This window comes from Poecile atricapillus, chromosome 11 (genome assembly GCF_030490865.1).
Source record: "Poecile atricapillus isolate bPoeAtr1 chromosome 11, bPoeAtr1.hap1, whole genome shotgun sequence".
Taxonomy (NCBI): domain Eukaryota; kingdom Metazoa; phylum Chordata; class Aves; order Passeriformes; family Paridae; genus Poecile; species Poecile atricapillus.
In genome coordinates this window covers 10,881,725-10,895,249 of record NC_081259.1, presented here as the reverse complement: position 1 = coordinate 10,895,249, position 13,525 = coordinate 10,881,725, and the positions used below count along the sequence as shown (strand labels likewise).

The following is a 13,525-nucleotide window of genomic DNA, read 5'->3' as shown; positions in this document are numbered from 1 at the left end:
AAATAAAAACTGAGCAACCTGCTCTTTTGTTGGTCTTTCTTCCACTGTCAAGCTGAGTGCCTCTAACATACACACCACCTCTGCCTTTCAAGTGAGGCAGCAAACACCTCCCTCCTGCAGGTCTTAAGGGAACTCATCCTTCCCTCTGGCCTGGCCCTAGCTGGCCAGGGCTCACCCCAGTGCCAAGGTGGAGGAGCTGGGGATGCACCGGGGACCATTTGCCTCCTCTTGGATGACTCTCACCCACACAAGGTGGCACTGTTGGTATTCACTGGATTCATGCACTCTTCCACCTTCCCCAGCACGACAACTGATTGGACTTAAAGGGGGTGATTTTCAACCTTCTTCAGTTTCTGAATCCCTACATTTTTCCTATTTGAAGAGTGGGCCTAGTCAGACATTTAAATGGAGAGACCACATTGTAGGACTTGTTTTTTGTGCCTCATTCCTAGCAGTCACCAAAGCACTGCCTTACAGACCCATACGTCCATAGACTCTATATTGCTGGTGAAGTCAGTGTCTAGTAAAAGCACAGCCTTTGAACAAGCACAAATAGAGATTCAGATCTTTTAAGACTAGAATAGAGATATTTATTCTTTTAAAAATGGTAAATACCTTTAATCAAATTACATAAAATAATTCCAAATTGCAACTGTGATCAATACATAAATTAATATATAATCCACCTACTTTTGCTGTGCACCTCTATTACTGCTTTTATCTCCTGTATATACTGTTTCTTTCTGATTCTGCACATTCTCAAAAAACTTGCTTATATTTGCTTAGGAGGGGAGCTTCAACTTGATCTATTTCTTCTGCACACAATATTCTTCACTGACTCTGCCCACTTCAGCCCATTTAAAATTTTTAGCAATTGAAGGGAGTTTGTTTGCTTGCAAAGGAAAGAGAGCTGTTTAAAGCCAAACTGAAAAGCAAGTTACAAGGGAGTTAGTTATCCCTTAAAACAGTTACATTTTCTTGACACCTAGACCACTCAAGTGATCCTTAACCATTAAAAGTATTGACCAGCTAATACCTCTAAGACTTCCATGTTGCCTTTCACTCACTGGCACCCACTTGTCTTTCAGTGTCTTTCCCAAGCTTAAATTATTTGCCAACTCAACATAACAAATCACTAGATGATTATAAAATCTCTATTTCTGATCAAGGGCTCTTCTTTGAGAAAACACAGCACTCCCTACACAAGGATCAAATCAACAGCAAATATGATTGAAGTCAGATGAAAGTCATAGTAACAGTCAGTTGAACGCAAAGATGGATCTTGATAAAGAAACTGAAAGCAAAGACTAGTGAATGCTCCCTTTGTCCATATATCCAGCATGATTCACATGTACTGCTCTCCCATTTGCCTTACCAAAAAATCACTTTTCCCATGCAAAAGCAAAACTTGTGATTTTCAAGTGGAAAAGAAATGAATTGTAGGAAAAGATTGTTATTCCATCACTTTTCCATTTTAAAATATACCATCTTGAACAGAAAAATAGTGCTATTTGTGTGCTGACAACTGGTAGATGAAGAAGGAGAGTCATTCCCTATTGCTGGCTGCCAGTTTATTTTCCAGTTTAAATTCCAGAAAAGTGGATTTTCAATACATAAAATCAGAAGTCTTCAGAACAGAACAGAAGTGTCAGATTCCTATAAATAAACACACCATTTCAGCAACTTCTGCCATGCCAGAGTACAAGAGAAACTATTATTTCAGTGTTAAAAAAAAAAAAAAAAAAAAATTTAAGTTCAGTCTTATAAGAATAACAAGACAAAAGGATAATGTATCTATAAGGAGTAATATCCTACAAGTAAACCAGGTCCAGCATCCTTTCCTAAATCCTGGCAGAAGAGGCAAGATGCACCCACTCAGAATATTCTTCTATTGTCAATGCTGTCCCTCACTCCCAGCCACAGCAGTCAGAGTGGTCCTGGCTCCTACAAAGTCATATTTCCAATAAGGTTCTCCAAGTATGGCAATGCTCAGCAATTATTAGGGATCCCTGGATTTCTGTCACTCTCCCTTAACAATTATGCTAGGTTGAGGAGGCACTCTGAAATTCTGAGACCTTTTATTTGCTCCTCCTGAAATTTCAAACTGCAGCTTTCCATCTAGTGAGACACCTTCATGGGGCCCCCATGTAAATCAGGTTCAGGGCTAAAAAAGAAAACTAGAGCTCCTCAGGAACAGCAGGGGCTCTCTATATATATACATACATATATATATATATATATATATACATATATATATATATTCTGAAAGCACAATCTTATACTATTTTAAACTATCTATTTAAAAAGTCTCCATGGATCTTTAAACATGAGACGCACCTCAAAAATTAGCGTGACTTACAGACGTTGTTTATCATATGACTAATGCTGCAGCATTAGAAAATTAAACCAGTAACCATTAGCAAGTACCTAGTAAACCATCAGTTTAACCATTAGTTCTAACAGCAGGAGAAAGCTGTATTTTGACTCTACCCAGTGCTTAGGAGTTCACTGCAGTCACAGCAGAGGAATTGGGCATTAAAATGGCAGGCAAGGCAAAACCCTTTCTTTCCCCAGATCATTTCAAGAAGAAGGTTTAACCTATCATAGTGTTATTGCACATAGCAAGAAACATGAGTAGTTTTTAAATTATTTTCTACAGAACAAATTCTGTTAGTAGGTCTACAGCAGTCTCAGAAGTCTCATGATGCATGACAGTGTGATACAGTCCTGTTCCACTGACCCACGTGCATCCCTGCAGGGGTGTATTCACCCGGATGATTTACAAATATGGAATCACTATCATTTGAAACAGATTTGCAATTTATTAATGCAATATATACGGATCCAGCTTTGGGAAAATGAATCTTCTTTCATAATCTAACTTAAACACCTGCTGTTGTGGCAAATAGAAACCTCTCTAATATACAATCAGCATCAGCTAAACACAGCTAATGAAAGGATATAAAGCGAGGTCTATGCTTTAATCGTTATTACTGTTAGAGCTGCTGGGGGGACTCGAGGCCACACTGCGGGCACAGCCTAAGAGGCTTTGGCTCAGCACGCCCCACTCAGATCAGAGTGTTAAAGAAAGCCTTCCCGCTGTTTCAGGGCGAGCAGCGGCCCCGCCGCACCCAGCGCGGCTCCACAGGTCCCGCTCGGCGGCGGGGCTGCGCCTCTCGGCCGGTACCGGGGCCCGGGAGGGACGCGGCCCCTCCTGCGGGTACCGCAGCCCCGTCCTGCATCACTGCAGAGACCACCCGGCCTTCGAGGCCCTGGTACCCGGCCTGGGCAGCGGGAGCGGAGCGGAGCGGAGCGGAGGAGGGAGGGCTGCTCCCGCCCCGCTCCGCAGCGGCCCCGGCCCGGCCCTTACCGATGCACCGCACGTAGTGTTTTGCAGGAAGTTTCCACGCTCCTAGGTTTAATCCGTGCAAAGCGGGGCTGGAGAGGAGCGCGGCTGAATAGCGATGGAAAGGGGCGGGCGAAGAGGTGGAGGAGGAGGCGGTAGCAGCAGCGGCCGCGTTTAATTTTTTAATTAGAGCGGTTTGAGCATCTCTCGGCGGGATCGCATCGCCGGGCGGCGAGGGGAGCCCGGAGGAGCTGCCCCCGCCGCCCGGGACCACCCCGTGCCCCGAGCCGTCGGGACTCCAAGCTGGGCTGTGGACAGCTGGCGAGGCGAGGCGAGGCGAGCCCCGCGCTCCGCCACCATGGGCAGCGCGGCCGCGGAGGACAAGGGTTCGTAGCGCGGGCGGCGCGGCGGGGCCGGCGGGCGGGGCGCGGGGCTGACCTTGCGGCGCCGCCCGGCCCGGCCCGGCACGGCCCGGCGGGGCACGGAGACACGGAGGGAGGCACCGGGCGGAGGGGGGAACAGGACAGGGTAAGCGCCGAAATCTGCCTTCTCCGGGGTAACGGGACCGGTGGAAGCGAAGGCTGGGCGCGCCATCCTACAGCAACAATTGCTTTGCAGGTGCTCGGTCTCTCTCAGCCTCCATCCCCTGGGAAGCAGGCAACACTTTTCCACATTCCCAAGTTAAGAATGATGCTAGCGAACGTTTCATTTTCCTGCATCTCTATATTATCCAAATCTAGACTACGTATATGAATTCACAACACAGAAGCTCTCATCCAATGAAGACTTCAGGCTCATGTGTTTGCTACAGATAAAATCTTATTTTTGCAATTCATTCCTTGTTGGAAGGCTGGAAGTGTCACTGTTCGGCTGCTGCTTCTTTGCAGGGGAATGCTGTTTATGTGGAAAAGTGTTGCTTGCACCCTGAGTTACCATGCTGCAAAAATACTGTGTGGGGATCTCTTTGCAGAGCTGTGAGCCGTGCCTTCATTTGCTGAGCATCTATGTCCTGGCCTTCCTGCCTTCACCTCCCTGAATGTCTTAGGACCTATACCCTGAAGCAATTTAGAGAATACAGGCATGCAGTGAGCACATGAGTATGACAGGTCAGCTGTGTGGTCATGGTGCTCCTTTTGCAGCATTTCTGGCCATGTGTTGTTAACTCAGGTAGCTGAGACTCTTCAGAGAATTCCATATTCATGCTGATTTCTATTTCTAGTCTATTTTATAGATTGTTAATCTTTTCATCTTACCACCTTCTATGACCAATTTCTGTAACAGCATTCCTGGAACACAGTTTTGTTTCCCTGAACAGATAAAGGCAAATGAGGTGATTTTAAAGCTCCCAGAGAATGCCTGTTTATATGTCCCTTTCCAAGTTAGGTTTGCTGTTACTCAAGCACAAGTTCAGGACTGAAGCTATTCAAAGTACTTTCAGAATGACCACATCCATGAACCAGCAGCTGGGCCGTAGACATCCAAGAGAACAGATGGCCACTGATGTGGTCAATTTTGTTACAAACTGTCATTTTGGAAGTGAGTTTTTAGGCACCTGAGACTTAGTTATGCCAAGAGAATGAATGTTCCCAGTTTGAGATCGTGTAAAAATACTAATTCCCTAAGTATTGAGCCATTAGAAAAAAATCCTGTAGTGAGTTCTGTGAGAGAAGGACTGAAGCCAAGAACACCAGGAAGATCATCCTGGTTACTTTCTTGATCTTCTTAAGTCTCTCTGTAAACCTAAGAGTAAAGGCTAAATCTGAAAAAAATTACACCCTGTCACCCCAAACTACCAAACAGCTGGGGCTGGGATCTTCAGTCCACACCAAACACTGACAGTGTCGGGCTGGTGGTTCTGCTAGAATAAGAATTTTGACATCTTCCTTCCAGCAGCCTCACAATACCCAGTACCCATGGTGTTCCCCTTCATCCTCCCATAGGTGCAGCCAGCACACCCAGCTCATATCTCTGTTTCATTTAGCTCAGTATTAAGCCATTTTCCTCATTCCTATTTTCTTTAGGACTCTGTTTCTTCTGGCCTCAGAAGGACTTCCAGTGGCCTTTTATTTCACAGTGCGATGTTAAGGAGCCTTTCTTTTTGCCAGTGTTTATATGAGTAACAAATCAAAGGAGGAGAAGAATCCTGACCTGTAGAAAAATGATTGAGCTCTGTCTGGGGCCAGCCCCCACAAAATGGCTCTGCAGAGTATAAATCATACAATGCCTGTCCCCATGATGCTGTCCTAAAGGCTGTCTTTGAGGATTTTGGGATCCTGGCCAGGTTAGTTAGCATTCACAGTCTTCTGACTCAGGACTTTGACAGATACACTGCAGCAAATGAAAAGGTATCTGACTAACTGGGAGAGGACATCTACCCTGTGTGCAGCACTGAAATGTGAAAGCAGTAAAAGGTATTCAAGGTGCCACGGGTTTGGGGATACGTAATTAGAACAAAATTTCCTGTGAACTTTAAGGCTTCAATTACAATTTCTGAAATTCAGGACAAGGAGCAGAAGAGCACAAATCTGCACATTAGAACCAATCTCCCCCAGGCAAAATACACAGTTTCCTCATGCAGCTTTATCATGCAAACTTTTGTTAAATAAGACTAAGATGTCAATTTCTCCATGTTTCAGCATCAATCAAGCTTTGCACAGACATTTGTCCCATAATGTCTCCTGACAAGCACATAATGTACAAACAAATCCCATCTAATTCCAGTGTGTAAGCTGCAAAATTAGTAAGACTGGAAGTCATATTCTTGGAAAATTACTCTCTGTGGTAAAGAAATGTTATGTCAAATGTAAACATATTTGTCTGGACTCAGCTCAGATTCAGGGTTCTCCATGGCCAGCCTACCCCTAACATTCTTCTCAATGTCTTTCAAGAGGGCAACTGGGTTTTTTAGGTCTGGCTTTTCCATGTAGTGATTATGTATCATTTTCCTGTATAAGCCTTGTTTATAATTTTTATAACCCATGACTCCAGGACTTTTGGAAAGTATGAATTTTTGCTTGACTGGATCTTGCTCAAATCAACTGACTTCTAACATAAATTTGTGATATTGAACTTTCTGTAATTTTTTTTTTCTGCAGAAGGTCAAACTTAATAGAAAAATTGGAGGTATGCCCAATGAAAATCCATATAGCAGGTGGGCTTTACCTATGATGTATTTTCAGAAAATAATTCTTGCTTGTTGTTGACATTATTTCTAATTCCTATAGGCTGTATCTGAATCTTTCTTCCAGCTTAACAGGAACTATAACAGCATGACCCAAAGAGCAGAACATAATTCAAAACGAGGAAGGATCTCATATACAGGTCTATAGAATAAACAGACCAGCAGTTGTTATGCTCTGGAAAATGTGTAAAGACTAACAGGAACCATTATTTAATATTGCTATACTGAGGTTTATGGCAAAAAAAGGAAATACATGTGTTTTGCCCTTTTGATCTTTGTTCTAAATTTTTTTTCGTTAGGATAATAGTCAAAAACCCCACAAACTTTGAAGAAAGAAAGGAGATACCAAACAAGATAAAAGTTCTGTCCATTTGTGACTGCTCGGGAATACCAAAAGTTATTTTTACTTTTTCTGTTGTTTTTGCTCGTAGGCTGACTCAGAGTATGGCCCCTCTCAGCCATGGCTGCAGTACAGAGCAGAGATAGGGGAACTCTCTTTAACCTGGCTTAGCAGTGCAGGTACCTGAAGCAGTGTAGCCATGGTAGCACAAAACTCTGAGCGGCCTAATTACTCTGCCAAGAAATAAATGGATACTGGCAATTCCCTGGGGAAAAAGAGGTTGAATTGTTAACAAAAAGAGTTTCCCCTGAGGCACATTCGTTAAATAGGTGTTAGCAAGAGCCAGAAAACCTCAAGTTCTAACCTTAGAAAAAAGTATCTTTGTCCTTTGGCACTTTTGATGTCCCAGCCTTCCAATTCTCCCACTGTCTATAGATACAAAAGAAAGATCTGAAAGAAAAGTTAAAATAAAGCAAATTATCCCCACCCCGAACAAAAATCTATAGGTAAGATCTCCTTAAAAAGACAAATATAAGAAGTTTCTCCTTTCTGGAAACATGCAGAGCTCTCTTGGTGGAGTTGCTTGAGCATCCTGCTTCCTTAGGACACATGTCAGGGTCAGTCCCCTGAGCAATGCGAGAGCACGGGCAGATCTCCTGTTTAGTGTGCTTGTAAAAATGGCAGGGCATGTATGGGGAAGACCAAGGAGAAGAAACAAACGAGAGCAAGATTTAGGAGAAGGGAATTTAATTCTGTCATCTCTTCTTCCACCTTCCACAATCTTTGCTCATACACAAGAGTAGACATGTACAGAGTAAGGTGAAGGGGTAATTTTAGCAATCTGCTCACTTTCTTACAGTCTCAAAATACACATGGCATTTTTTTCTGAAACTGGAGCCCAAGACTTCACTAAAATTGCACACACAGTCTTTTATTTTGGATTATAGTTGGATCTATTTATGTAGACTCTGAGCTAAATCAAATGAGTAATATCCACATTATTTAGTTGAAATTGCCTTTGAAGTCAATGCAAACTTAACTAGTTTAAGCACAGAGATGTAAAGCCATTTCAGGAAACATACCAGGTTTCTGCATATGGAGACCTTAGAGAATATTGCCAAATCACAATCTGTAGATTGAAATCTCTGTTTTGAGGAGACAGAAAGCCAGAAAATTGTGAATCTGCTGTCTCAAAAAAGAGGCCAATAAGTAAATGGTGTGTAGAGGCTAATAGTTGCAATTTTATCGTGTTAATTTAAATGTGAAAAAACAACAGGACGCTTCTAAAATCGAAGCTGGTTTTAATTTTCAAATGTTCATATGCTAGAGCTCAGATATATGCACCCCATTTCGAGCTAACCACACTGATTTGACGTTTCTATGCAGGCAAAGAAGCAATAGAGGTGAAACTCCCACAGAGCCACCAGGATGTGATGCCCAATGATGAGCAGTAATTACTGCAGCAACACTTCAGCCAGCATGAGTGTCAACGAGATGTCTGCCTTCCCCCTGACCTTAGAACAAAAAACTGGCTTTGCCTTTGTGGGGATTTTGTGTGTTTTCTTGGGACTTCTAATTATCAGATGCTTCAAAATCTTGCTAGACCCCTACAGCAGTATGCCTTCTTCCACGTGGGAAGATGAAGTTGAGGGGTTGGATAAAGGAACATTTGAATATGCTCTTGCATGAAAACTCACAGAATATCCTGCCTTAAATTTGATGTTGATTTCATTTTGGAAACCAACTGTTGTTACATTTGTTATACATACCTGCATTTTGGAGATATGTTGGTGGCATCCATTTTGTTAAATAAATATTTGTTGCAAACTCAAAAGGTACTTCATGTTGCTTTTATTTGATGAACAGTGGAATGGTAGATAAGAAATGGCTAATAGAAAACAAACACACAAAAAACCACTAGAAAGTTACCATGGCCAGTATTTTAAGATGATACCTGGCACTTCAGAGGAGGATCTCATGTCTACCATGTCTCATGACGGGCTGAAGAAACAGACAGGCTCATGAATGGTGAATATTTATATGGTAGCCCCCTGCCCTCCTCATCCAACACAATTTTCTGAAACTCAGTGTCTGTCCTTGTACACTGAGGATACAAAAGTGGAGGATGACAAATGGTTATGGCTTAGAGGAGGTGTCTGCAGGAGGTATGCGTCCATGTTTTTATTCCACTTGGTTACAGAAGATGATTCACTTTAAAGTGGAACTTAAACTGGTTAACAGCTCCCAGCAGTAATTATACCAGCCTGTCAAGGCCAAAACAGACACAATCATGCTGCTTACCCATTTTTACCCAGCCTCCAAGGAGGAATGGGGTCCAGAGCTCTACACTGCAGCACTCTTCACAGCTGGTTCTGTTTGTGCTCCTGCAGTCGTGCACATTGTATGATCTGGACTGTCACTGATGAACTGGTCATGGGAGATCCTATCAAAGCAGAAGTGAAAGAGCGAAAGCAGAGACTCAAATCTGGATATTCAAGGTCACCCTCATACACACAGCTGTTTAGCAAGTGTGACAGTACTTGACAGAAATTCAATTCCGTTTTTAAGAAGGCTGGCATTAGAATTTTAGGCACTGTCACTTTTGCTAAACAGATCTGTTTGTAATAAGGAGCTAAGACAAGGAGATCAGTTACAGAAGTTGTTTTCTTTTTCATGTATTCTGGAAAATACGTGTTATTCCTTTTGCCCTATATACTAGGCAGACACAGACATTGGAACAGCAGACCTCAGGTGCCATTTGGAACATAAAATACTCGATTGTACAGCAAAGGACATGAATCTCTTGTCTGAAAAATACAAGAGAGGAATAGCCAATATTAATCTACACTGGTCCGTTTAAATTATAAAACATAAACAATTTTGTGAATATAAGGGCTTTCAGCTGCTTCAGATTATACATAAGAAAAAAATCCAGACCCTCAGAGATTCAATATATTACATTTATCCTAGCTAATTTAGCCATAAAATTCAAGGTAGATATCAGTACAATGATTTGTGTGATCTGTTAGTGGTAGGTAGGATCATCCACTGTTATTCTTTTTATGTATATCTGAGCTGAGCTCTGGGCTGTCAGGTTAGAGTGCTGAAGGTACTTAAGTTATCTGGGTTAAATACAGTTCTTTTATCTCTAAACTACACAGCAAACACTGCAAACATGTCCAACTGAACCCCAGTATTGTCTTATTATTTTTGTTCTTGATCCAATCTATTGCTGGAAGCAACTGTCTAATTCCCTTCTAATTACAAAGCTTCATCACTTCCTGCCTGCTCTTTTCTTCATCCCAAAGAGACTAGGAAGTCAGCCTTCCCAGAAACAATACAGAGAACATAATTTTTCAAAGGCTTCTTAAATATACAGAGTAAAACTAAATAGGTCAGGAGTAAATGCTTTAAAACAGCATGTAGGACAAGAGGACCCCCCAAAGAATGATCCCACTGACTTCACTTAATCTTCTGCATAAAATGCACTGCACAGATCCTGTCCTGAACTCTTCTTATCTGCACGACTATATATGCAGAACTGAGAGATAGAGAGAATATGATCTGTGCAGAATCAGGCATAGCTGGGAGGGAAATGGAGATAACAAAAGTATTTTCAGGCCCCTTAGAAATTTCGCAATGCCATAAACCCAGTAATTGTAATGGATAGGTACATTTGCTGGTTAAAAGTTAACAAGCTAGAATGCCTTTCTAAATCACCATCTAGAAATGTTTTGAAAGAACGGGATTGGATGGTTTATTCCGTATATTAAATAGGAGAAAAATCTGGCCAATAAGGCAGAGTCTGTAATGCCTCAAAGAGAGGGTCACACTATATGTCTGTATAAAAGAGGCAGATTGTCCTTCCCTAAAAACACAGGATTGAATGGTAAGTTAAATTACCCTGAATAAGGTAAACTTGATGATTTATGCATAATGCTAGAAAACTACACACAAAGTTAATAACAAATAACAGTTCAGAGATCTCTGGAACTACATTGTGAAAACCAAAGTATTATTTTCAAGAACAGCAGAAAGGTAAGAGCCTTTACTTTTCCTAGCAAAACACTAATATGAAAATAAGACAGTGAAATGACAGAATCATTTTACTTGCTAGCAAAAGTTTCATTGTCATCAAAGAATGAGGATTTCATTCAGCCATGGAGATGGAAACAGTTTCACTGACCTCAATGACATATTTGTTTTTGCTCCTTCATGCCTGAAGATGAAACACTTCCTTACAACTTTAACAGACTGAAGGAAGGAGAATACTATGATCATAAATGTGTAGTAGTAGTAGCAGTAATAACAACAATGATAATGATAATGATGATGATGAAGATGATGATGATGATAATAATAATAATAATAATAATAATAATAATAATAATAGTACAAACACAAAGCAAGTAGAAGTAAAATAAACTAAATAAATGTAATATGTTGCTGTGAGGCTTACACAACATTAGGCAGGAAAATGAACATAAATATGGGGGGTTACAAAATGGTGTCTTAGCAGAGAGATGACAGCAGATTACCTATAGCTGATAGAAGAAATAAGAAAATATGCTTTAGCTGTGTCTCATACTAAAGATGGAGGACATCTGATTATCAGCTCTTCAAATTGTAATTTGGATGTGATTTTGGAGAAAATTTACATTGCTGAGCTATAAATATTGATGTCACATTTTATCTTTCAGTGCCAAAAGGCCAAATGCATTTCACAAAATCTTTGATAAATTTAAATTGAAAAAATCTTAGGAGTTCACCTAGTCCAACCTCTTGCGAAAATATGGAACTTTTAAAAATGTCTGTAATGGGCTTATTTATCCAGATTTTCAAGTCATATATTTGTTTATAAGATACGTTCTGTTTCTAAAACTTTCTGCTTTTACAAATGCTTGCAGAGTTTCAATGTCTAAGCATGCTCAGGTTTAGTGCCTTTGAACAAACCAGGCTCCTACTGAATTACACAGATCTATACAACCACACTCCCTAATCTCCTTGGAAATATGTTTCCAGACATACAATTGCCATCATTTCAATAGCTCATTTCAGGGCTTTCTAAGCCATACTTTATATTGCTGAAAAGGTACTTAATACCTAAAGGCCTTAAATATAAATACCCCTTCCTCTCTTGGAGTTTTTGTTTGCTTGTTTGTTTTCTTTGAGATCTATATGGGAAAGAGGAGGTGAGAAGCAGAGTACACAGCTGTGTGCTCACCTCTCTATGGGCTGCCACTCAGGGGGACCTAGACAGGCCAGAGGAATGAGGCAGCAGGAATTTCATGACATTCAACAAGGATTAATGCAAATCCTGTACCTCAAACAGATTTAACATCTGCCCCATACAGGGAGCAACTCCTGGAAGGAACTGAGGGAGCAGGCTTCAGAGGAGTGAGCCCCATGCTGTCCATGTGTTAATTGCATGATCATGTTCCAAGCTTGTGTACATGGATGCTCACCATGTCACCCTGCTCTTCTGTGGGTTTTCATAAAACATTGAAACTAGAGGAGTTCTTGGTCCATTTACAGCCCAGGCCTTTTCCTCCTCTAGAGCTTGTACCAAAATACTGCTGGTTTGGTTAGAAGGTAAAGTGCATCCATCAAAGGTGTAATATCTCCACAAGCTCTGTCTTTGCTTTATCTATGTTTTTACTCAATTTTTAATGTCCTAGGATGATAGTCTCATGGATACTTGGTGAGGGAGGGGAGAGGGTAGAGCTTGTGGTAGAAAACTTATCTAACCATGCAAGATAATAGAAATAGTTTATTTATATCTTTTATAGCAGAAAACTGGCAACCAACATCAGGAAAACTGCTTAGAGATTCAAGAAAAAATTTTCAGCCCTTGATTCTTTGAGAAGCAAAGATCTGATATGCAACAGCACTAAAACCTTTGCTGTATCTGCAACTGAGTGGCTGCAGCCACAGAAGAGTACACGGATCAGTGACCTAAGTCTGTAGCATCCCTGAAGATGTCAATGAACAATGCACCAAATGTATTCTTGGATCCAAATGCAAATCGGTTTCAAGTTAACATAATTAATGAAGACCATGACAACAATGAAACAACCCAAGAGGATGTGGGCTCTGACCCACCACATTATGAAGAAACATCTTTTACTGATGAAACACATAACAGACTAAGAATCAGTTACAGACCAGGAAAAAGAGAATTATATGACAATTTCTGTCAAAATGGGGAGAAAACAGAAGCTAGCTTACATCCCTATGATACTCACAGTAAAATGTATTATCTACAAACTTTTGGCCATAACACAATGGACCCAGTTCCCAAAATTGATTATTATAGAAACACTGGCAGTGTCAGTGGGAATAAGCTCAACAGACCAAGCTTATTAGAAATTCATGAACAACTGGCAAAGGTAAGTGAAAAGGAAAGATAACATTTTTCTCTATTCCATTTCCAGACTGTTAATTCTGTTTATTAATAAGAGAAAGTCCTTAAATTCATGGACCTTGCCCAAGAGAAGTAACTACTTACCATATTTCCTTTGGTAGCTGAAGTTTGTTCTCTGCTCTGTACCCTGCTTGAAGATTTTTATTAAAAGGTAATTGTAATGTACTTGATAAGCAGGAAAACATAGCCTAATCTTGTCTAAAAGTATGGATCTACCAAATCTCTTCTGTTTCA

The 13,525-nt window shown here is 41.0% G+C and overlaps 2 protein-coding genes across 3 annotated transcripts in view; both read left to right on the top strand.

Moving 5' to 3' along the window:
* The first annotated feature begins 3,528 nt into the window (after positions 1-3,528).
* CTXN2 (cortexin 2) lies at positions 3,529-8,701 on the top strand. Its single transcript, XM_058846923.1, has 2 exons — positions 3,529-3,732; positions 8,254-8,701. The coding sequence occupies exon 2, from the start codon at positions 8,308-8,310 to the stop codon at positions 8,554-8,556; it is 249 nt and encodes an 82-aa protein (XP_058702906.1). The 5' UTR covers positions 3,529-3,732; positions 8,254-8,307; the 3' UTR covers positions 8,557-8,701.
* A 2,061-nt stretch (positions 8,702-10,762) lies between these two features.
* Positions 10,763-13,525, top strand: part of SLC12A1 (solute carrier family 12 member 1) — a 47,041-nt gene continuing 44,278 nt past the window's right edge. For both annotated transcript variants that reach the window (XM_058847207.1, XM_058847206.1), the window contains exons 1-2: positions 10,763-10,905; positions 12,657-13,256. In XM_058847207.1, coding sequence (XP_058703190.1) covers positions 12,846-13,256 — 411 coding nt within the window. In that variant the 5' untranslated portion in view covers positions 10,763-10,905; positions 12,657-12,845. The remainder of the gene's footprint in view (positions 10,906-12,656; positions 13,257-13,525) is intronic.

Excerpts from the sequence above, each read along its gene's own strand:
- CTXN2 (XM_058846923.1), top strand. The coding sequence starts at position 8,308 with ATGATGAGCAGTAATTACTGCAGCAACACTTCAGCCAGCATGAGTGTC.